Source organism: Herpailurus yagouaroundi, unplaced genomic scaffold (assembly GCF_014898765.1).
Source record: "Herpailurus yagouaroundi ecotype Mexico unplaced genomic scaffold, PumYag 205, whole genome shotgun sequence".
NCBI lineage: Eukaryota > Metazoa > Chordata > Mammalia > Carnivora > Felidae > Herpailurus > Herpailurus yagouaroundi.
The window spans coordinates 3927073-3953174 of record NW_024412436.1 but is presented as its reverse complement, the minus strand read 5'-3'; the positions used below and the strand labels follow the sequence as shown (position 1 = coordinate 3953174).

The following is a 26102-nucleotide window of genomic DNA, read 5'->3' as shown; positions in this document are numbered from 1 at the left end:
AGATGAGAGGTCAATATATGGCTCTGTCCTATAGGAGCGGTTTGATTTAAGAATGTTACTACTTAACTTCTGTGTCTCAATTTATTTCACTGAAAAAATGGACATAATAGTAATAACCTATTAAAGTTCCTTTGGAGAGTAAAATAATTAATTTATACAAAGTGTTTATCTATCATGCTAGATAGAACCCAGCATATAGTCAGTAAATGGTAACTATTACTTTTAATGTTATTGCACTGCATATTTGACTTCTTAATTTCCTTACGTGTTTTTATGACTAGAAACTTAAGGTAATGGTATTTTTACCTGATTTTAAAACACATTTCACATTATCTAATGAATCCTGTAGCTTTTCTTTCTTTTTTTAATGTTTGTTTAGTTTTGGTGCTGGAGAGGCAGAGAGAGAGGGGGACAGAAGGAGACCCAAAGCCAGCTCTGTGCTGACAGCACAGAGCCCGATGCGGGGCTCAAACCCAGGAACCGTGAGATCACGCCCTGAGCCAAAGTCGGACACTTAACTAACTGAGCCACCCAGGCGCCCCATAGCTTTCCGTTTTTTTAAATGATTGTTAAATATATATATTAAAATATTGCCATCTACGTAATATATGCCAATCACAAAAATACATTAATTCTTTGAGTTACACACAGCATCTTACAATTTGGTCATTTAAAGTTGCAGTCTGAAGTCATCAGATGGCCAAGTAATAATATATAACCCAAGAATATTGAAAGGTCTCTTACACACGCCAGAACTGCTGAAATTACGAGTTTGAAATACAAATATGATGTTCACCTTTCTTTATCTTACCTCTAATAGGCCATCCTCTGGTAGATCAGTACAGTGGACAGCGTTCTGGATCTTAGTTTTACCAAAGATTGCTCTGAGCGTTCCAGGGCGTAAATGCCGGGCAATTTCCTATTAAATACATATTCACATATAGATTAAAGTCAGTCATACGGTGTTAATAAGAAAAACACCAGCTACAGGAAACACTTGAATTATTTGTTTACGAAATACACGTATACATTGATGGCACTGATTTGTCCTGGAAACAGCACGAATGCATGAAACTTTGAGCGATGAAAAATTTCAGTTCATTCACTAGGCTTTTTCTGTGGCCTGTTGTAAAGTCAAGAGGGCAATAATAATCACATCTTTTTTATCAACAGATTACGGGAATCACATAAAATATGAACCTAGTTGATTACTGTGAAAGACTTGTATCCTAACAACTTGATTTAAAATGAATCAGTTTGCATGGATTTCAAAAGATTTTTCAAAATGTTACAGTTGTATCAGCTTTAGTACTAGCTCATATGAGGGGGAAAATGGTTACAAATAACTCCAAATTGAGGGTCAAAGAAACAAGAGGTTAAAAAAAAAAGCAAGATGTGGGAGTATTCATGACCTGCTTATTAGTCTTTTTTTATTCTAAGTGAAGCACTTCCAAAACTTCAATTTTAATTCTGACATCTACTTACAAAAATGGTATTTAATATATATGAAAATTTTTGATAAATTAAACAAATACCTGTGTACCCACTATTTAGGTGAATTAAAATAAAGCAACAACTTTGAAGTCCCCTGTGTGGGACTTTATCCTGACTCCACCTATCCCATCCCTACGTCTACCCGGAGGTGCCCGTTACTCTCAATTTTATTTAAAGATTCCCTTGTTTAGTTTTCAAAACACTGTTTTTCAGATTTATCCATGTTGTTATAGTCATAATTCATTTGTTTTTATTACTATATAAATCCAGTGTATGACTGAGCATATTTTATTCCGTTTCCTGTTGAGGGACATTGAACTAATTTCTTCTCTTTCCCCCTTTCCTTCTCCACTCCTTGCTTTTGACACACACACACACACACACACACAAATTCTGCTACAAGCATTCTTGTACATAGTACAGTATATACGTACAAGAGTTTTGTCTGCACATGCATATTCAATTATACTAAGTACTGTCAAACCATTTTCTTAAGTGGTTGTAATAATTTGCCCTCAACCATCAATGCATAATAATTCCCGTTATCCACATAAAATCCAACATTTCATACTGGCTGACTCTTTAATTTTGCCATACTGGTGGGTGTTAAATGGTGTCTCATTGTATTCTTACAGTTCACATTTCTGTAATTACTAGAGAAGTTTAGTGTCCTTTCATATACATCCCCTTTTGTAAAATGCTTATTCTTGTCTTTTCTCCATTTTTCTACTAGGTTTTTCTTGTTCTTTTTGATTATGATTCTTAATATATTCTGACTTCTATTTTTTTTTGTCACTTTCTACGATGCATGTATCTTTTTCCAGGATGAAGCTTGTCTTTGGGTTTTCTTTAGTATGTCTTTTGTTGATGAACAGAAATACTAAATTTTAATGAAATTAAATGTATCAATCTTTTCATTTATGATTTGTGCTGTTTCTGAAGGAATTATTCCCTGCTCCAGGAACATAAGGATACTCTTCTCTATTGTCCTCAAAATCTTTAGATTTTGCCTTCCAAATAAAATTCTTGATCCACCTAGAATTGACTTTGGCTATCATCTCAGGGGGACATCCATTTCCATTTTTCCCTTATGGGCATTTAATTACCCCAGCACCATATATTGAATAGTTTTCCTCTTTCCTTACCAATCTCCAGTGATGACTGTTATGATATGATTTCCGTGTAGGTATGAGTCTATTTATTAGTTTGCTGTTTGGTTCCATTGCACGTTTTGTCTATTCATGTATCTACATTATACTGTCTTAATTATTATAGCTTTATAGTAAATCTTCAACTGGTAGGGAAAGTCCTCCGTAGTTTGGTTTTGAATGCATTAAGTTTGGACTGCCTATTAGATATCCAAGTGAAGTTTTCAAATACATGGTTGGGTATGAGTGTACTTTTCAGAGGAGTCTTTTAAACTGCAAATAACAATTTGGGGGTCCACAGCATTGTTAAGACATTTAAAGGTATCAGTTGGGTAAGATTGTGAAGGCAGTGAGATGACACATCGGGGCACCATATCATTGGAAAACCAGGAGACAAGGAGAGATGAGCAAAGGAGATAGAGAAGAAACAACCAGCAGGTAAGGGAGTTACAAAAGGGTCCTCTCCTAGAAGGCAGTGAAGAAAAATGTCAAGGACAGAGAGTCCTCAACAGTGCCCAATGTTGCTGAGAAGTCAAGCAGGGTAAATACTCAGGACTGAACCCTAGATCTATCAATATGGAGTCACGGATATCCTTGACAGGAGTGGTTCCAGAGGCCTGCAGATGAGCAAAACACTGATTAATGTGGTTTCCAGAGAAAAAGGGAGTAGAGCTGGGAAAAGTGAATACAGGCAAGTATTCTGAGGCATTTTGCTAAAAGGGGAGAAGAGAAATGGAGCAGTAAATGGAAAAAAGTGGTATGAAGAGAGGTTTTTCTGGGGGAGAGGGTGAATTTTAAATTGGGAGAAATAACAGCACGTTTAAATGAGATACCACCTCACTCCTGTCAGAATGGCTAACATCAACAACTCAGGCAACAACAGATGTTGGCAAGGATGCGGAGAGAGAGGATCTCTTTTGAACTGCTGGTGGGAATGCAAGCTGGTACAGCCACTCTGGAAAACTGTATGGGGGTTCCTCAAAAAATTAAAAATAGAACTACCCTACGACCTAGCAATTGCACTACTACGCATTTATCCAAGGGATACAGGTGTGCTGTTTCAAAGGGGCACATGCACCCCAATGTTTATAGCAGCACTATCAACAATAGGCAAAGTATGGAAAGAGCCCAAATGTCCATCGATGGATGAATGGATAAAGAAGATGTGGTGGGTGTGTGTGTGTATGTGTGTGTGTGCACACGCACACACACACACACACACACACACACACACACACACACTGGAGTACTACTCAGCAATCAAAAAGAATGAAATCTTGCCATTTGCAACTATGTGGATGGAACTAGAGGGTATTATGCAAAGTGAAATTAGAGAAAGACAAATATCATAGGACTTCACTCATATGAGGAACTTAAGATACAAAACAGATGAACATGAGGGAAGGGAAGCAAAAATAATACAAAAACGGGGAGGGGGACAAAACATAAAGTCTCTTAAATATAGAGGACAGAGGGTTACTGGAGGGCTTGTGGGAGGGGGATGGGCTAAATGGGCCAGGGGCACTAAGGAATCTACTTCTGAAATTATTGTTGCACTATATGCTAACCTGGATGTAAATGAAAAAATTAATTAAAAAATAACAAATAGCACATTTACACGCTGATACGAACAATCCAACAAAGGGAAGCAGGAGGGAGACAAGGCAGGAAGGAGAAGCAGGAAATGCTGGAGTAACGGAATCGAGTGCAGGAGTAGGGGAGCTGGCCTTATCTAGGCCAAGCAGCATCCAGCCTGAGCAACAAGACCAAATACAGAGCCTGACGCAGGTAAGTGGTTCTGTGCAGCGGTGGGAACCTATTGAAGTTATTTTTAATTTTTATTGAGACATAATTTACATAGATAACATGTATCGGTTTAAGTTTCTTTATTTGAGAGAGCGTGCATGCATGTACACGTACGTGATAGTGAGTGGGGGAGGGGCAGAGAGAGGGGGAGAGAGAATCTCAAGCAGGCTCTGTGCAGTGCCCCACATGGGGCTCCATCCCATGAACTGTAAGATCGTGACCTGAGCCGAAATCAAGAGTCAGTTGCCTAACTGACTGAGCCACCCAGGCGCCCCAACACGTATCGGTTTTAAGCGTAACTGCCCCATGAATTTTGTCGAATGGATAAACTCAGTAATCACCCCCCTAAACAAACTATGGAACATTTCTAAAGTTCCCTCCAGAAGTTTTCTTTTGACCGATTCTCTTGTGCGGTGGAAAGGGCAGCAAGACTGTCATCAGCTGAGGGGAAGGCCGGGGAGGAGGTCTGGGGATGTCAGGAGAGAAAAGAAGGTTTGGAACACATTTTAGGAGCAAGAAAGTGAATGAACCGGGAAAGTATAATGTGACTGCCGAGCAGCACTGAGGAACCCCGTCAGGCCCTTTGTTAGTGAGGTTAGGTGAGCAGTCATGAACGCAGAGGGAGATCTTTCAGGATAGCTGTGTTCTTCTCCAGGCACACTCAGCATCTGGTCGAGAGCTGAATTTAACGAGGGGCGGGGCTTTGCCAAAAGAAAACAGCAAAACAAGAGAGGAGTGAGGGGGGTTGAAGGTGTATTCAAGGTAGTGATGATAATAATATTGGACAACACACACTACACTGAGTAAGAAAGTGAGGGCCTGGGGTTGGAGGGGTGAGAGACAACGAAAAGGTAGATCCATGGATTGGAGCTCCTGGTGGGAGGATTATTAAAATCGGCGTGAGAAGAAGTGAGCTGGAAAGTTAAGAGATGAGATACTCGAAATTACTGGAAGTGAGCGGAGAGGGTGTGTTCGTTCACAACCCTCTTGGGATTTGCCGGGTGTAATCTGAAACTGGCCCCGGTACTCAAAGGGCAGGGAGAAACTGAAGAAAGAGGTCAGTAGCGGCAGTTTTAACAAGCAAGAGGAACTTGGGTGGCAGCAAGATGAAGGGATCCCTGTACCTGCCAGCCACATCTTAACCTTAATTGGGTTGAGTCACATATACTGTGCGGGTGTCCTCAACTCCGGATCATTAGCTTAAGGCTGCGTCCTTGGAGCAGCCACTGGTGGGGAGCAAGGCAAGCAGAACCCACATTCCAAGGACAGGGAATGGGGGTGGGGAGCCTCTGATCGACTGGGTCGACTGACGGTCACGTCTTTCCAATGACCTTCTCCAATGGGGTCACAGTGATTTATAATGACCAGTTTTAAGGTGTCACCATGGCTAAGGTCACACGGAAGGCAAGAATACTAAAGAAAGGAGGGTCACAGACTGAAAGACCAAAGTACTCAACGGACCACCTCTATGGAGATGGAAGTCACCAAGGGCGATGGCGGCTGTAGCTTAGGATGCAAACATGCTGGGCAGTATTCACATCTGAGTCCATCTCACTTGAGCACATTTTAAAGGTTTGCGTTTATTTAATTACTTAAGTCTTCCTTCCAAGGTTGTATCAAATGTCAGTTACCAATGTACTGCATTTACGAAAAACATTTTGATAAACTAGAAAATAAGGATAGCTCTATGTTTCATTTCAAATTCATTACATTCATTCTGTCCCCCGTAAATTTCCTGGCACGTCAGCACCCGGTATTGGACATCTACTCTGCTTATGCAGTGGTAAGCTGCCATTCTGTGAAATAAGATGTACTTTGTGAAACTGTGAAGGTCACTACTTATTTTCCTTTTTTTATAATTTTGTTTAGGAAGAAACACTTGGAAAGGACTCCATTTGAGTAAAGTGTTTCGTGAGAACTTGTTCTGTACCTACTTTAGTTGGTACACACCATTTTCATTAAAATATTACTTTCATATAAGTGACTGCTGTATGCACAGCACCTGAATTCTGAGGCGGTGTCGGGGGGCGGGTGCCCGCATGTGTGTTGGTGGTTGGGGGACGGTTGTTAATCACATTGTACTGTGGTGAGAGAATGTGGTCTTTTTGGTTTTCCTTTGAAGGAATTCGTTGGGATTTTCTTTGCACCCTGATACGTAGTCAATTTTCGTCAGTGTCTCAAGGGTGGCTGAAGAGAATACTGCACAGGTTGCATTCTCTGGCAAAACCAACTCTGAGGAAACCAACTCCGAGGTGTGCATGCAGGAAGTCTATTGGGAGGTGGCCTCAGCATCCACACTTGTGGGCAAGTGAGGAACACGGGAGTGGGAAGAGGGAGAAGTTGAACTTCAATGAGTAACACCGGCAGCCTTAGATAACCCCACAGTGAGCCCCGGAGCTGCGATGACCCTTCAGAGTCAACCTGAATTGTAGCAAACAGGTGAGGCCTTGATCTCTCCAAACTGACACGCCACTGGATACAGGCCACTCCAGGGAAGGGGCTATGACCTTGGGCAAGGTGACTTTCTTCAGCAGAGGGCAATATGGGAAATAATTATGGAATTACTGTCAGCAGCCAACACACAGCTGGGGAATGGGCACTTCAGTCCGGAAGCTGAGGGGTGGGGGGCAGATATGAGCAGCCCTCTGTAGTATCTACTACTTACATGCGTACACACACACACACACACACACACACACACACATACACACACACGACGCACGGTGTAGACACGGCATCTATGACAAATACGGTGCTGCAGACAATTGCAATCTGATTACCATCCTTTTTAGGTAATGCGTTTCTTCTCCTTTCTGGAAGGTTTTGCATTCCCTTTATCAAGGCAAGGGTCGTTTACCCGTCATTCTGCTCCACGCTCCACAGTCCAATTCAGTACATCAGCTTCTATTTCTTCTACTGTTTTCTCTCCTCCATTTCATCTCTTCTTTCCTTTGGCTATTTCTATGCAATAAATGTTGAGACTTCTGGTTCAGTCCTCCCCCTCTCTCTTCTTGTATACCTTCCAGCTGTCTTTTTGTACTATATTCTGGGGGGACTCCTCTGTTTGATCTGTCACCTGACTAGTTTGTTTTTAAACTGGGTCCATGGTGTCACCCTACTGACTTGCTATTTTTTTCAATTTCAAAACTTGTGTTTAAGGCTTTCACTATCTATAATTATTTTTTTATAGATCCAATATTCCTTAGGTCTTTCTGAGGATACTGCCTCCTCTTATGTAAAGACTCCTTGTTAGGCCTGTTACTTTGGTTTCCTTAGGCACTGGCTCTGTGGGTTGCATCTGGTGTCTTCCTTACGGCACCGGTTAACCTCGAATGACTTGCAATCCCGGGCTCTCCGTCTTCCTGTTTGGAAATTTCTGTTTACCTGTCATGGACGCCAGAGGCATGCCGACAGGTGGGGCGTGCTGGCTGCTGTCCCTACAGAAGTGGGGCTTCCCATTTGTCCTCGGTGTGATACTAGCTGCCCATCTACTACTCTGCCTCTAGCTAAAGCTCCAGATTCACTGCCCTGGGCTGCGGCTAAAAGCATCACCTGACTCCTGCCCAGGTGAGCGGCTCGCCACGCAGCCTCCCCACCCATCACCCTGCCCGTGGCCTCCCGTCCCTCCTGACACGGAGGCCACGGTGTCTGACGTGCAGCACAGCCAGAGCCCCTGTCTTCTCTGAGCAGTCCTCTCCTGCATGCTGTGGAGTGCGGCTGTCCTTCCCAGTCCAAACCTGTCTGCTTTTTACCTTTCAAAGTGAATGGTCTGCTAATGATAGGCATTCTTTCTTGTTTCCAGCATTGCTGGAGAGTTACTCTTCAGAATAAAGACAAAACGATGCGAAATACAATCTATCTCCAACCATTCCTGAGGCCGGGAAGAGCAGGGGATTATCTGCCACGTTAATGCCCACTCATCCTGCAGACAGTCTCTATTTCCCCAAGCCCATTAAGCCACCTTCAATTCGCTGTTCATGCTGCTCTCATTTTGTATCTAAAATGCAAATATTATCATGCTACTCACCTGTAATGGCCTAATGCCCAAGCCCCTTTAGTGCGGCATTCAAGGTCCTCGACATTCTGCCTAAACCTACCTTTGAGGCCTCGCTCACACCTTCCCCGAAAACTTCAATCCCACCAGCACCTTTTCCTCTACAAAACTAACTTGAATTCCTCCCAGAGTCATCTTCCCTTTCCCACCATTTCAAGAGGAACTTCATGGTCCTAGTACGAGCCCTCTGACTTGCATTTTATGTTTTTTTTGTGTGTGCCTATTTTTAGTAAGTTCCCATTAGACTCTCAACATTTAACGCAATATAAAACTTCCTCGATATTCTGTGTCTTATTTATAAACACCCAGTAAATGCTTGCTGAATACCTGTTGACTGACATAAAATGACAACATCTCTATTCAGGGAGCCAGGATGGAGAAGTAACAGAGGGCAACAGCTGTGGGGGATGACTCTGGATTTGAATTTTGCCTTTGTCACTCACTAGTTGTGTGACCCTGCCGTGTTACTCAACCTCTCTGCGCCTGCTTCAAAGTTCTCATTTGTAAAACAGGGAAAGAAATGGAACTTAACTACAGGGTTGCGGTGAGAACGGAAGGAAGAACTACCCGTGTTTCGAAAAGTGTCTGTCACAGTCAATAGATAATGGCCATTGGTTTTGTTAGCAGGACTTCAGAATTGAAAGGAAATGGGAGGAGACACTTCCTAAAGAGACCGAAACGGGGGATACTTTGATATGCGTCAAAGCCAGTCCAACCAAATATTCAAGTACCTTTTAATAAATATATAACGTCTCTCAAGATTTTTAATGATAATTTTAGAAGGTAAAAATTTAAATAATCAAGTAATAAGAACTTAGATTAGACAATAATCTTAGATCTTAAGATCTAAGAACTTAGATTAGACAATAATCTATAAATAAACCACAGAAAGTCTTTTTACTGGTACAATATATCGTGCCAGTAAATGATAATGGCGAAGCATAAAGCTGTAGAACACATATTTTCTTCATAGTTTGCTTTCACTTTTCACTAAAATTGAGGCTTTCACTTGATCTGTTTTTGAAAAAGTATTGATACCTTGATTTTAGTTTTGATTACTATATAATTTCATGTATGTCTGTAGAAGTAAAAAATACTGAAATACTGAAAGTGAAAGCCCAGAAGAATCCTCCACAGATCCTTATCCCCCTCTACTTCCTGGCAGATTTTCCCTACTTGTTCCTAACAGATTCATGCTGTCCCGTTCCTCGTACACTACGGTGAAAACCAGCCCACCAAACCCCCGTCTGAAGAAGCGGAAATGAATATCAGATACATAAAAGCAACAAGAGGTACCAACACGCAATTTACATATCCTAAATAACTGTTGAAAGTTACTGCAGTTTTAGTAAGTGATGGGTTATGCTGAGCAAATGAGACTCTTGAAGGCCCCACATTTACTCGCACTTAGAAGGTCGGCAGTCTTTCAAACTCTACCAAACTCCTGGCAGATCTGTCTGCCACCACAACCTGGCCTGCTGAGCTCCATCAAGTCAAATGCTTGGTTATTACACGGCTCCCCATAAGGACTAAAAATTCGCTCTGTAATCCTGCAGGGGAGAGGGGGGGAGCGGGGGGGCGGTGCCAGATGAATTCTGGCTTAAGGAATGACCTCTAAATCTAAGACATGGAAACAGTGCACTAAGTAGAATGGTGACTAGCTAAATACTGAAAACAAATGAGAGAAGATTGATGTAATTATTCTTCTATTGTGTGCATTGTAAATATTGTTTATTGAATTATAAGTCAGACTCATAAAATAAGTCTGGACAAAGAAAAACTGCTTCCACAGAAAGCCACACTGTTTCTGTTCTCTACAATATGACAGAGATATGCAAGAGTGAAAATGACCTTCCACTTAAGAGGTGAACTGGGAAGAGATTTGTGCAATTTACTGATTATAGAGCCTTTGAGAACGACAACTTAATGATCAGCTATGGAATATATTCATATAATGAGTGGCACATGGTGGAAAGACCAGGTCATTGGTCTAATTTTGAAAAAAGTTCTAAGTAAAAGAAAAAAGTCTTCTATAAACTATAGGGTAACCATGTTAGCAATGATATAGACAAATGGATGCACATTAAAAGAGGAAGGAGCATAGGTCTTGGCAAACCTCAAATAGCTGAGAAGCAAAACAGAAAATCAATATACAATGCCCTCATTTCATAGACAATAAGGGTAATAGAACTTTCAAAGGCCAATGAAGCAGCCACCATATTGAAAGCAGAAAATATTCGTGCTTTTAGCCAACGAGTCCTATCATGTTAAAAAGTACATGCTTAGTTCTCTCCTCGACTCCTCTGGTACTTCAAAAACACCCCACCAAATCTGACCCTCAAATGCTTTTCCATTTGCATGAAACTTGATGTTAACTTTACAGTTTTATATTCCCGGGACGTGAGCAATACGAGACTAATTCACAACTAAAACATGATAATGGAACATTGGAGGACTTAGAAGTAGGAGAAGGAACCAGAGAGGAGATCCAAAGGCTACTTTTTGCAAATCTAGGATCCTTCTAGAACCTATGCACAGGACTCAAAAAGAGTAACTGCAAAATTAAATTCAACTACTTATGTATTAGTCTCACTGAGTGAGCCGTCAGAGAATTCACAGTAAATACACTCATCTCATTAGCTTTGGAGACCATGTGATTTGCTTAAATATGAGGAATCATTAAAACATGTGGCTTGGGAACCCATGAAAGGCTTCACATCTCACTTTTCATTAGACAGAAATTAGATGTAATCGAAATTTATAGGACCTGAAGAGGGTGATAATTAAATGGGACTTCAGGTAAAACATTTAGACAATTCAATCTTGTCTTTTGCACTAGGCTTCAACAGACCACATGCCATACTCATCACGGCCTCTTACTGAGCTGTTTGCTACCTTACCAACAATAGGCACTGGCTGATACACGTGCTATTTTTAAGTAAAAAATGATGATCCCTTTGTTCTCTTTTTAAATAGTTGGGCAAATCTCTTAGTCACTTTTAGGTAAATTACTTCATATTTTAGCAAAACCCACATGGACACATTTACATTACGTCTGTGAACATATACATGTTAGTATAGAGGAAAACGACATAACTTTCTGGTAAATATTTTCCCAAATATTCCTAAATATTTCCTAGTATTCCTAATATTTCCTAAATGTTCTGGCTTTCCTAAATGCTGCATTTAGGAGACGTAACCTTTGAAGTGGAGTCACATTACTACTGAGAAACTTGAAAGGCATCCTCAACCTCTCCCCCAAAAAGAAGCACTCCCCACAGTCTACCGCATCCTGATAAAATAGAGAATTGTGACACAATCTTCTTTGACTCTCCTAAAAAAACTTAGAGCTCAATACCTGGAAACTCCCCTAAAGGGACAAAACAATGAAATAGCTGGGACCCATTCTTGACACCTGTATCACCCAATTTATTACAAAGTCCTGTCAATAAAATGCTGAAATATAGTCCACATCAGTCTATTTCTTTGTTCCTCCACTCTGCCACCATGTTCTCTTGCCTAGACTTTTGATTTCTTAGATTTCACTCTTCCTGGTTTATGCAGTCTCCTAGATCCTACATATATGCTACACAAAGCAATCATAGTGAGGCTATACAATGCAAATTGAATCATACCATTTCCCTACCTAAGATGCTTCTCTTAAGAGAAAACCTAAAATTCTAACATGCTTTAGAAAAGCCTACATGATCGGATTCCTGCTTACTTCTCCACCTGCACTTGAAATAATCTAGTCACTTCCACCTCTTCCAGTTTTCAAAGCCACCACGCCCTTTCCTAGCTCAAGCGTGAAAACACAAACTTTCTCTTTGACTACTCTGGCTCCGACGTTTTTCTCCCTCTTCGCAAGAAGTTCACGGGCCTTACAAATGGTCCAGAATAAGCAACATAAATAAGATCAGGCAGATTCTATAGCCTGGCTCTCTCAACCCTTCACTCTATCCTCCTTCTAGATGGAGGCTAGGAATATAAAAAACTACATTCTCTAGGCGCCCTCTTGGCTAGAGTCCTTCATGTAAATTATGTCCGACCGATGAGATCTGGAAGGCAGAACTGAACACAGGCCATCTACCTGCTGGTGTTGCTACTGGAAGTTCGGGTGGGACACACAAGGGTCTGGAGGCAGTTGTGGTGGCCAGACTGAGTGTCTAAGTCACCAGATTCCATGACAGTCAGTGCAGGTGGCAGCAGTGGAGGCAGCAGCAGCAACTTCTGGCTTAGATGCAGGTACGGTGACCTTGAAATCAATAGTTCCAGTGGTCTAACAAACTCAGTATAGGTGTGTTTCAAATTATAAAACAGGACAGAAAGTTTATAAAATTTCACATTATATTACATATGTCATATATTAGAGTAGCAACATAAATTTCAGCAGTTAGTGGAAGTATCTTGGTGTTTTAAAGGCCTAGGTTCGCGCACTGGACTCAGCTGAATGATAACGCCCCTCAAATGTCTAAAAGTGTCTGGCCAAGTTGGAGGCACCCAACAGTAGATACAGTCATCACCTTCGCAATATTATAAATAAGCTCCTAAAATTACAGCTAACAATGAATCACTTACATTGTACTTTCATTTTTTTTTATTTTTTTTTTCAACGTTTTTATTTATTTTTGGGACAGAGAGAGACAGAGCATGAACGGGGGAGGGGCAGAGAGAGAGGGAGACACAGAATCGGAAACAGGCTCCAGGCTCTGAGCCATCAGCCCAGAGCCTGACGCGGGGCTCGAACTCACGGACCGCGAGATCGTGACCTGGCTGAAGTCGGACGCTTAACCGACTGCGCCACCCAGGCGCCCCTGTACTTTCATTTTTAAAAAGACATAACATTTCATATGTACCTCACAATCCCCTGTTGCGTTGATAATGCAGACCATTTTCACCTTTTATAGGTGTGGATAACCTGGTTCTACGGACAGTCTTAGACTTCCTGTCAAGCACCGAAGAAAGACTGTATACAAAGATCAACCACTTTGGGCAGACTCTTAATTTCCTAAGCTGCCCAAGGCCTGCTTACGATTCCCTTTAACGTTGCCATGGGTCTACCCCTACAATTCTTTCTCTCACCTTGTTTAGACCACAGTGGTCTCCCAACAGGCCAGTTGCCTCCACCATCAAAAACTGACTCTAGTGATTTGTTTCCACATCTGTTTCACTCTTGCATCTATAAATGCCTTAAGGACAAGGACTACGATGGTTGTATATCCAACACACAGAGAACGCTCATGTAAGATTCACTGAGTTAACAGTAGTAATGATTTAGTGCAGGAGTGAATAAATGAAGGAAATGACTACATGTTCAAATATATACACTTCATTAATCTGGTTAATTAGCCAGTAGAGAAACTAGACCTCTTGGTTACTAATAATCCAGTGGGCTTTTGGGTATATTACACCCTTTAGATACGCCTGTTTTAAGGAACCCTGCAGCAAATCCTTTTGAAATGAAAGTAACCACTCCTTAATTTATCTGTTTTGCGAACTGATGGGTTTGTAGATCAGATTTGCTCAAACTAGGCCACACCTGTCTCAGAATGGAATCAAGAACTCTCAGCACTAATCCCACAGCTCTGCGAGTGACTTCTTCCGTGACCGTGATTGAGGATGACACTGCTGTTTCATCACAGATACAGGACACCACAGGGTGAATATGAGATGGGAGCCATCCACCAGAGTGGCATTAGGCGTAGAAGCATGCTCACAAGTGAATTTCCAGTGGGTATATTAAGACACACCTAAATTTCCGGAAGGGCTACTTTATCTTCTGGTGAATATCCACAGTGTACAAAGGACCAAATCACCCTAAACATTAGAGCTCACATTATAGTTAATCATCTTTCAGCTTGTTTGAACTTCTCTATTACTGCTATTGCTCTAGAATGGAATAAATCACATTCTTACATAGGATCTTGAGGCAAGAGCCTCGTTTAGAAAGCAAATAATAAACTGTTCACCATAGTTACAATGCCATCATTATTTTCCGGATTGTTTTTTTTTTTTTCACAAGTACTCATTTGTGCACAAAATACGTTGAATTTTTCTATGAATGAGAATACCTGATAAATCAGAATGCCCCTTTACTTAGATAATTCAGATTAGTGTTGTTGCTCTCAGAAGAATCTTGTATTCTTTCCCCAAGTCTTTATTGTAAAAAGGTAATTTTAGATTTTTTCTCATCTTTAGTCTTTAACAGTAACAGCTTTTTTTTTTTTAATACAAATTTGTTTTTAATTTTTCTTTATTTTTGAGGGGGGGGGAGAGAGACAGACAGAGAGACAGAGTGCAAGTGGGGGAAGGAAGAAAAAGAGGGAGACACAGAATCCGAAGTAGGGTCCAGCCTCTGAGCTGTCAACACAGAGCCCGACGCAGGGCTCGAACCCACAAACTGTGAGATCATGACCTGAGCTGAAGTCGGACGCTTAACCGACTGAGTCACCCAAGTGTCCCAAATGGTAACAGCTTTTTTGAAAAGAAAAACTTTTCTTTGGGATTTATATTCCAAGAGGTAACTTTAATCCCCTGAAATTCACTTCCTCCGTAGCAGATTCGTAAACTATCATCTTAGAATACAAAATTTACATAGAAAAAAATAATTCCATTTCCTCATTCTCTTCCAGACTATCTGATCTCTCCTTTTCTCTGCCAAAGCAATGCTCGCAATGCCTTATAGAAATCTGACTTTCTCTTCTATTGCTGGAATAAAACAATTCTTTTTCTTTCTTTCTTTTTTTTAAATTTATTTTGAAGAGAGACAGAGAGGAAGAAAGAGAAAGAGAAAGGGAAAGGGCAAGGGAAACAGAAAGAGAATGAGAAAGACAAAGAGGAAGAAAGAGAGAGAGAGAGAGAGCCAAAAGAGCAGGGTAGCAGGGGAGGGGCAGAGAGAGGGGGAGAAAGAATCCCAATCAGGCTCCACCCTCAGCACAGGCCACCACGTGGGGGTCAATCTCACAAACCACGAGATCATTACCGGAGTTGAAATCAAGAGTCAGAGGCTCGGGCACCTGGATGGCTCAGCTGGTTGAGTGTCCGACTTCTTTGACTCAGGTCATGACCTCATGGTTCGTGGGTTCCAGCCCCATGTCAGGCTCTGTGCTGACAGCTCAGAGCCTGGAGCCTGCTTGGGATTCTGTGTCTCCATCTCTCTCTCTCTGCCCCTTACCCACTTGTGCTCTCGCTCTCTCTCTCTCAAATATAAATAAACATTAAAAAAAAAAAGTCAGATGGTCAAGCAGCTCTTTTTTCTCTTAATAAATAACTTTGAACTTTAACTAGTCTGCATAGTTGAGTATTTTAGAAAACCAAAGAAAAAGTAATTTCAAAACTGTCATTCAACAGTTAATTAGAATGAATGCTGGCACGTCCAATTCTGGTCTTCTAGCACCTCCAGCACATGTTCCCAAGTAATTATCTTCCACTACACCCTGCACGCTCAGGTGCCAGTTCAAAATCTCTCCTTCACAGGGGCGCCTGGGTGGCTCAGTCGGTTGAGAGTCCGACTTTGGCTCAGGTCATGATCTTGTGGTTCGTGGGTTCGAGCCTCGCATCAGGCTCTGTGCTGACAGCTCAGAGCCTGGAGCCTGCTTTGAATTCTGTGTGTGTCTCTCTCTCTCTGCCCCTCCCCTGTTCATGCTTTCTCTCTCTCTCTCTAAAATAAATAAAAATTAATAAAATTTTTAAACACATTAAAAAAAATCTTCCTTCATTCCTGGTGGTATCACTACCCTCCCAAGTATTCAGGCTAGCGAATTTCAAACTATTTCTAACAATTTCATTCATTCCACACAACCAGTTAGTCATTACCTAATTTGCTAATCTCATTTGTTAATTTCCCCCTCCATTTATTCAATGAGTATTGATACCTATAATATGTGAGGTACTGGGGCCAGAGGTAAGGAAATAAAGTTTAACTGAACATTTCTATTCTAAGAAGTCACAGTCTTACAAGACGTCAAGTAAATAAACAGCTAGCGACATTCTAGGAATTGTTTAACAAAGAGCTGTCCAAAACCAAAACATAAACCATAAACTGATTTGTATTGTTTGCTCATTTCCGTGGTGTAAATACTCCTGCCATGACAGAACGTGAAGATGGGAAGTGGTGCTAACAAGGGGATCTTGTGAGCTGGTGCGAGCTGACCCAGCATGCCACTGTGAAAACCCTCACGAGGTGACCAAAACTCTACTGGAGACACAACGCAAAGTGCTCTGGGAGCACAAGGATCTTCACAGGATCTTTTAGGTTCTGTGAACTTCCTTCCATCCTTCACAACTACTGCCTTAAACTAGTTTAGCAAGGGGCAAGGGAGGCCAGCAAGGTAGCTTTTTCCGACTCAATCACCTCAGTGGCTCCCCACTAAGTTCAAGTGTATAGGGTATGGTAATTCAAGGTGCTTCTCAATTTTGCCCTGAGGTATTCTTTTAGCCTCATCACTTCATACAAATCTGTACGATTTATGCTTTAGAAACTACTGAGACGTAAAAAAGCCTGCTGAAAGAGAAACACAAAATTTGTCTGTGGACCCAGGATATAACAGAAGACGTACCTACTTGCCTTAACAGTGAACCTTTCTTTACAACTTGCATTGAGTCCTGTCTATACTCTGTGATAATCAACATGCCCATCAAACACAGTAGAGTGGAGAAGCTTATCAATACATTTATTCGCTCTTCCCGGATTTGGAATGTGTTTTTATTTCACCATAACTTGTTCATGCTATTCCTTCTAGCATGTTTTCCCTCTTATTCTCTGGTCAGTGAAACTCGAAGCCCCCAGAAGAAAAGTCTTTCCATGAAGCATTCCCCAATTCCCAGCTAGAATTAATAACTCTCTGTGCTACAAAGGGTACTTAGCAATGGACCTTGTGTCATAAACTGAAATTATGTTGGCTATCTCTCTGTAAGGGTATTGATCAGTACTATTTGCAGATGACATGATATTATACATACAAAATCCTAAAGACTCAACAAAAAAACTACTAGAAGTAATATATGAATTCAGTAAAGTTGCAGGATACAAAGTTAATACCCAGAAATTGGTAGCCTTTCTATACACTAATAACGAAGTAGCAGAAAGAGAAATTAAGGAAATAATTCCATTTACAATTGCACCAGAAAGAATAAAATACCTAGGAATAAATTTAACCAAGGAAGTGAAAGACCTATACTCTGAAAACGATACAACATCAGTGAAAGAAATTCAAGATGACACAAACAAATGAAATTCCATACTCGTGGATCAGAATTAACTTTATTAATTAATTTAATATTGTTAAAATGTCCATACTACCCAAAGCAATCTATATATTCAGTGCAATCCCCATCAAAATACCTATAGCACTTTTCACAGAACCGGAACAAATACTACAATCTGTATGGAACCACAAAAGATTCCAAATAGCCAAAGCAATTTGATGAAGACGAACAAAGATGGAGGTGTCAGAATCCCAGATTTCAAGATGCTCTAGAAAACAGCAGTAATCAAAACAGTATGGTACTGTCACGGAACAGCCACAGAGCAATGGAACAGAATAGAGAGCCAAGAAATAAATGTATGCTTACACAGTCAATTAATCTATGACAAAAGGAGGCAAGAACATACAATGCAAAAAAGACAGTCTCTTCAATAAATGGTATTTAGAAAACTGAACGGCTACATGTAAAAGAATGGAACTAATACCATATTCAAAAATAAACTCAAAATGTAGTAAAGACCTACACGTGATACCTGAAACCATAAAAAATCACAGAAGAGAACACAGGCAGTAATTTCTCTGATATTGTCACAGCAACAGTTTTCTAGATATGTCTCCTAAGACAAGAGAAACAAAAACAAACTATTGACACTACATCAAATAGAAAGCTTTTACACAGTGAAGGACACCAACAAAATGAAAAGGCCACCTACTGAATGGGAGAAGATGACGCATCTGATAAGGGGTTAATTCCCCAAATACATAAAATCATATGACTTCACTCATATGAGAACTTTAAGAGACAAAACAGACAAGGGAAGGGAAAAAAAGAAAGAATATAAAAACAGGGAGGGGGACACAACAGAAGAGACTCATAAATATGGAGAACAAACTGAGGGTTACGGGAGGGGTTGTGGGAGGGGGATGGGACCCATGGGTAAGGGGCACTAAGGAATCTACTCCTGAAATCATTGTTGCACTATATGCCAACTAATTTGGATGCAAATTTTAAAAAATAAAAAAAAAAACTAAAAAAAATTAAAAATAAATTAAAAATTAAAAAAATAAGAATGTATACAATTCGACAAAGGAGGCCTCGTACGTTGTTGGTGGGAGTGCAAATTGGTACAGCCACTGTGGAAAACAGTATGGAGATTCCTCAAAAAATTAAAAATAGAAATGCCATATAATCCAATAATTCCACTACTGGACATTTATCCAAAGAAACAAAAACACTAATTTGAAAATATATATGCACCCCTATGTTTACTGCAGCATTATATACAATAGCCAAGATAGGAAAACAACCTAAGCTATCCATCCACGGATAGATGAACAGTTAGGGAAGATGTAGGATATATACACACATACACACACAATGATATTTTGCAGCCAGGAAAACGAATGAAATCTTGCCATTTTGGGACAGCATGGATCGACCTAGAGACTATAATGCTAAGTGAAATAAGTCGGAGAAAGACAAATACCATATGCTTTCATTCACATGTGGAATTCAAGAAACAAATCAAATTAATAAAGAGAGAGAGAGAGAGAGAGAGAGAGAGAGAGAGAAACAAAAAGCCAGACTCTTAAATATAGAGAATGAGATGAGTGGTGACCAGAGCGGAAGTGGGTAGGGGGATGGGGTAAATAGATAAAGAGATTAAGAGTACATTTATCTTGATGGGCACCGAGAAATGTACGGAATTGTTGAATCCTTATACCATACACCTGAAACTAATATAACACTGTATGTTAGTTGGGCTTGAATTTTAAAAAAAAGGAAAAAAGTACTGATCAGGGCAGTCTTGTTCCCTGCTAAATCCTGAATGCCAAGAACAGTCTAGAACACACTAGGTGTTTGGTTAGTATTTACTGAGCACACAAAAACTCAATTATAAATGTCTCCTCTGAGAGAGAACACAACCGTTGGAAATGGGGACTGTGTCTTGTTCATCTTAATACCCCTCAGAGCATTCGGTACGTCTCACACAGGGAGGAACTTAATATATGAGGTTTGAGTTAGTTTGAATCTTCTCTAGAAATTTCAGTTTTTTAGTATCCAAAAATTACATACCATGATTTATGAAATCAGTATATTTCAAAATATAGGTACAACATAGAAATATACCAAACAAATTGAATTTATTTTTTTTTTAATTTTTTTTAACATGTATTTATCTTTGAGAGACAGAGAGAGAGACAGAACATGAGCAGAGGAGGGGCAGAGAGAGAGGGAGACACAGAATCCGAAGCAGGCTGCAGGCTCCGAGCTGTCAGCACAGAGCCCGACGTGGGGCTCGAACCCACAAACCGTGAGTTCATGACCTGAGCCGAAGTCGGATGCTTAACCGACCGAGCCACCCAGGCGCCCCCACAAATTGAATTTCTAAATGGGTGAAGAAGCAGCCTAGGCAATACAGACAGGGTCCTGACCAAAATTTACACTGGAGAATCTCAAATATTTCTACTGCACAGGGAAGAGTTGTGACCACTTCTCTAGCAGGTGATGAAGTGGAACCTGGGACTTGTGCAAATAACAAAATGGCAGCACAAACAGAATGCCAGGCTCTCAGTACCATTTTGCAGCTCTTTGGAGAGGATTCATGGGAACCCACAGGCTGAGGACCTGACTACTTTATCGCTCTGTGGGTGTGGATATGTGCAATACAGTTCTTACTCATTTTGGAGGTTTTGTTGATTCCCTATGTAACAAGTTAATTCATACTAATACCTGGGGATACATTTTGTAGTCAGGTCATCTTGGAGAGCACACTAGAAAAAAAAAATATGATTCAAGGACAAATGTTCTCTAGGTTATTTACTGAGCATTTTTGTTTTGCTTCGTTTGAATGCGGGTGTTCTTTTTTAGGCAGGGATAAGCATTTGGTCACACTTGTTTCGTTTTTCTTTTAAACATTTCAGGCTAAAACTATACACTCACAATCTATGCTGTACAACTTGATTGTTCAAATAATTTCTATGTAGCAAATTGCTGGAAATGAATGTAGGTCCTTCCTGGGGGTACCTCCTGGGCCTGCCTCATGAAGAGTTTCCATCCATTCAAGGGCGCCTGGGTGGCTCAGTTGGTCAAGCATCTGACTTCGGCTCAGGTCGTGATCTCATGGTCCGGGAGCTCGAGCCCTGCAATGGGCTCTGTGCTGACAGCTCAGAGCCTGGAGCCTGTTTCAGATTCTGTGTCTCCCTCTCTCTCTGACCCTCCCCCGTTCATGCTCTGTCTCTCTCTGTCTCAAAAATAAATAAACGTTAAAAAAAAAAAAAAGACTTTCCATCCATTAAAGGGAGTGTCGGTGTTATTCTCTTCAATCTCCACAAGCATACTGGCTTGGCTAAGGAAGCACACCAATCCGTACTTGCATGGGGACACAGGATAAGCACATTCCAGTTATTTTCCAGGAAGTTTAACCGTGAACTTACTGCCACTCCATATTACCAAAGCATTAGACTTCAAGAAGAGTGTGTATGAAGGATTGCTTTAACACAAACAACACATCCTTTCACTTGGAACTTCAGCCTCTACTGCAACAAAACATAAGATCGAATCACTCTGATTTCCCTTAAAATTGTCACCCCCTGGGATGACACCATCAGCTTCCGACAAAAGACAGCCTATGAAACTAGCTGCTACTAAAGACCATGAGTATTAGATCCCATGGTGCCTTCTTTGGAGATCCATGAAGGAATTTCCTCTTAGGTATCAGGACAAGTTGGGAGTTGTTGGTGAGCCATTAGTTTATCTCATGGACACTGTCAGTCATGTAATCTGATCCTGTGGATGCCTAAAAACTAAGAGCCACACTGTGGCCTCCCTGTAGCAAGAATATAGGACTTGATGATGCACCTGTCCTCATTTCTGGTCTCATTTGCTCCCAGTACTGAGTTCCTCATTCACTTTCTTTTCCTTATCATGTTGCATAAATGTTTCTAAATTACCTTTAGTTCTAACGAAAAAAGAACTTTAATATAAATAAATGAATATATTAATGGCAATGTTGTAAGCTTTTAAAGGTACATAGTTAACTTGTAATATACAATTACAGATATTAAGATATTTTCAACCCTTATAGTGATATGTAACTGCAGGGTTTTTGTTGCATGCACTCTTAAAAATGAATGTTTAAAAACCATAAAATTGCCATTTCATGTGCTAAGTATCTTGCCTTGTGAAAGATTTATTTTCTTTTATAGAACTATTTAAATCTGTAAAATACTTGCACAGCCATTTAATTTATTTAATAAGTCATACCAAAAGGGGTTCTATATTTATAAATTGGTGCTATGATACATGGGCTCATATAATTCAGCCACTTTTAAAATGCAATCATTTAGGGGCACCTGGGTGGCTCAGTCGGTTGAGCGTCCAGCTCTTGGTTTTGGCTCAGGTCACGATCTTGCGGTTTTGTGAGTTCCAGCCCCGCACTGGGCTCTCCACTGGCAACTCAGAGCCTGCTTGGGATTCTCTTTCTCTTCCTCTTTCTCTGTCCCTCCCTCCCTCATGCTGTCTCTCTCTCTCTCTCAAGTAAATATATATAAACTTTAAAAAATATTATCATTTATATAATTATGCTTTTAAAATATGATAAAAAGCTAGTTTTGAAATATAATTTAATTTATTTAACAGAAATTAACGGACTGTCAAGATTCGTTAGTCCAAGCACTCCCTAAACTAATAGAAACAGTTAAGCAGATTTCCTGTTCTTACATTCTTTTTGGTGGTCTTGACTGAAAGTATACATACATACATACCAAGTAAAATTCTCTGCATGAGAGGAAAAAATTAAAAGACAAATTATTGCTTTGGGAAAAAGCCATTCATCCTCAGTCAGAATTCATGTGTGAGTTGCTTTACGTATCGTTTGTACAACCCAATGTCTCAAACGTGACGAGACCACAGCAGAACTAAGCAGTATGTGCTGGTAAGCCAAGCTGATGAACGCTGCTCTTTGTAATGCCTACTGTTTACTATCTCCTCAGGTTAATTAGTTTCCAAACATTATATAAATCTTTTATATATTCATGCACTTCAGAAACCGACATAAGTGTTGCTATTCGGAGAAAATATTTTGCAAAGGAAACCACGTAATCATTAAAGTCTGTTAAACCGCCATGGTAGTTGAGAAAGGGCAAGACAGACTACAAAGAACACACACCTTTGATCTTCTCACCCAGCAATTTCACCGGTAAGAACTTATTCTAAGGTAATAATAAAAAGCTAGTGCAAACATCTGTTTATAAATCCGGTCTCAGCAATGTCCTTGACATAAAACACTTGAAAATATCAACAGCAGGGGACTGGCTAACTAATCATATGCTGGAACACGACACAGCTCTTAATTATTGTGTTATGGAAGGACATTTACTGGGGAGAGAGGCAACAGAAAACAAGTGTGGACCAGCTAGACTCACACCAAGCAACTCTGGTACATTTCACAGGAAAGAAGCAAGTGAACTGTTTCTATCAAAAGAACCAGAAAACAGAGCCATTTGGATACTTTAATATTGGCAGAGTCTGAAGTCACACAATCTCGGAGACAATCTGTAATGCGGTCTCAATTTGAGGAAGCAAGTGGGAATCCACAATGTACTCTGCAATAAGGAACCTGGGGTTCTTGGTTGCCATTAAAGCACTGGGACTCAGATTCATTGCTTGTTAGTAATTCTTAATGTACTGCTTTTGATTTCCATTAACAAAGGGGTCTAAGGCCATACCGCCCGGAATGCACCTGATCTTGTCTGAATTCCATCAAAAAAAAAAAGGGGGGGGGGAAGGAAAGATTGGATAGGGTTTATAGTAAGTATATGCATAATTCTTGACACTGAAATGTGATACGCCCAGAATTTGAGTTTACCGGGAAAATTCTATCTGTCTCCTCAAAGCTAGATAGATGTCTTCAATAAGAGCAAAAGTTAGAAAAAGACTGGATAACTCAGATGACTAGAAATGGGTTATAAAGGCGTTTGCTTTTGAGCCCAAGTCTAGTGAAGCCAGAAGTAGAAGCTATTCACATATAATCTCGTTCAGTCTGGTATCTATTAAAATGGATAAGCTTAAGCCCATTACTCTAGATCAGAGAGACAAATCAGAAATGAAAAAGACATCCCACATCTTCAATTATTCACAGAAATTGCCTTAAATCTATGTTCACTTCTTACTGCTATTTTCATATTGCAGACGAATGAAGCATTTAACAAAATTTAAATCCTTTTTCCTTTTTTGAAACAAAGAGCATCACCAACAGGCATTAGCCACAAGTCTGCCAGAGACTTGGTGCTTGACGTTTGGCCTGCAGACCAGCTACACGCACGTCACCGGAGTTTGTGAGGAATGCAGAATTTCAGGCCCCACCTCAGAATGACTGAATCACACTCTGCAATTCAACAGGATCTTAGGGGTTTCCTCAGAAAGCTGAAGAAGCACTGTGTTAGAATATTTTTCAGGTATTGGAGACACCAACGAGGTGTGACACAGGTCCCCTAATTAGTATCCAGACCGGGAGGTGAGGACTGTTCATAAAATATAAACTTATACAGGGGCACCTGGTGGCTCGGTCGGTTGAGCATCTGGTTCCCCTCGACGGGCTCTGGGCTGACAAGTGAGGTGCCTGGCTGGAATTCTCTCTCTTTTCTCTGCCCCTCCCCTGCTTGCATGTATGTGCATGCACTTTCTCTCAAAATAAATAAGCTTAAAAAAAGAAGATAAACTATACAAGGAGCACATGGTAACTGACAGATGATAAGTGTAGACGGTCAATGGTGTAATAGTTTAAAGGAACGCAAACATTGCTCAAGGTTGGGGCAGTTCATACGGTCTTACGGCAAGGACGGTGCCTGGAAAAGAGGAAAAAGGAGAGTATGGCATTCTCAACCCTACTTTGCATAGATTTACTCTGTAGCAGCTTTGTAAATTTCACATACCCAGCGCTCTGAGGCAAGAGCAAGGTCAGGAGAAACTATGGAGTCTGAACAACTTAGTTACAGCAACTTGAAAATAACACTCTGATCAGGTATCAAAGCTTCAGAAGATAATGGAGTGAGGCATCTTACGAGATCACATGCTTCATTCTGAAATGTACAGCCTTCTGGGAGAGAGGCCATGGCTGTTTTACCCATATATATGTATCTCACTTTTCACATTGAATGTGTTAAATGTAGGTTTAACTTAAAATATAAGGCAAGTTCTTTTTTGAAGCCCTACTGAAAGGACTCCTATTGGAAAGTACAGAATTCTTTTATAAATAGTCAATTCCTACATTACATGCGCTGTGAGTTAACATTTTCATTATATTTTAATTAAGTATTTTTGAAAGAATCGTGCCTGTACTTACTAGAGAGGAGCAATGATTATTGTTTTGCTATCTAACGCCAGCAGTCAAAAATCAATATACAAAGGTAAAAGAGCGGCACTTGTCTGCATGGTTACGTTTAAGGGCCCCCAAAGTCCCTCTCGATCTGGCCTCCCAAGCGGCAGGACTGTCTCACTGAGATATAAATAAAATGCCTTACTAACAACATCCTGAGAATACCGTGGCTCATTACTATCCGTGCCAACTGTAACTGATCCTGGGCTCGAACCTGGCTCTGGTGTCAGCGGCTTTTACCTACTGATAGACTGGTAAGGTGGCAGGCGAGTTCTTGTCCAAAAATGGTAATTTCCCAGGGTCTCAAGGTTTAAAAATATTTTCTTTCTATCTCAACACAAAGCCTACTGTCTTTAAGCAATACCACCAGGGGCTGACATTTGAAACTGACAAGCAGCACATGTGCATTAGCGAGATAAGGCCTGGCACATGTTACTACCTCTTGGGATTTTAAAATGCTAGCCGCTCCAGCTGGTGGCTGTGCCCCATCCCTGGTGCTGCACTGCTTTGGGGAAACTCTAGCCCCTCCTTCTGACTGTGATGAGGACATGTCTGATCAGAATATGGTTATTTCTGGAAATACTCGGAATAAGTGAATTCCTGTATGAAGAAAAAGAAAACGGAAAGAAAAAAAAAAGAGGTAACATATTACGCTAAGAGATCTTAAAGTATTTGATAGAAAAACAGTGAATGCGGCCAAGAAAAAGTATAAAAATCACTAGGGAGGATTTTTGTTTTAAATAAAAATGAAAATAAGTGAGAGGGAAACAAGAGACTGAAAGGGAAAACTTCTTGTGAGAATGATTCGGATAAATGTACTAGAAAAAGGTGAAGCAAACACTGCCGGTAGAAGGAATGTGAAAATGAAAACCAATTAAATGCCAAAATTACAGACACCCCCCCCAAAAATGACAAGAACAAAAACAAAAACAAAAGGAAAAGGAAAAGGTCCATTATGTTAGAAAGTAGGTAATTATTGAAAGTTTCCAATCCCTGTAGGGACCAAGGTGGCACC

The 26102-nt window shown here is 40.5% G+C and overlaps 1 protein-coding gene across 3 annotated transcripts in view; it reads right to left on the bottom strand.

Annotated features, from left to right (window-relative positions):
- Positions 1 to 26102, bottom strand: part of NME7 (NME/NM23 family member 7) — a 262404-nt gene that overhangs the window by 56336 nt on the left and 179966 nt on the right. For 2 of the 3 annotated variants that reach the window (XM_040451736.1, XM_040451738.1), the window contains one exon: positions 812 to 919. In XM_040451736.1, the coding sequence (XP_040307670.1) occupies positions 812 to 919 (108 nt within the window). Of the gene's footprint in view, positions 1 to 802; positions 920 to 26102 lie in introns of those variants that run through there. The other variant, XM_040451737.1, reaches the window with a different exon arrangement.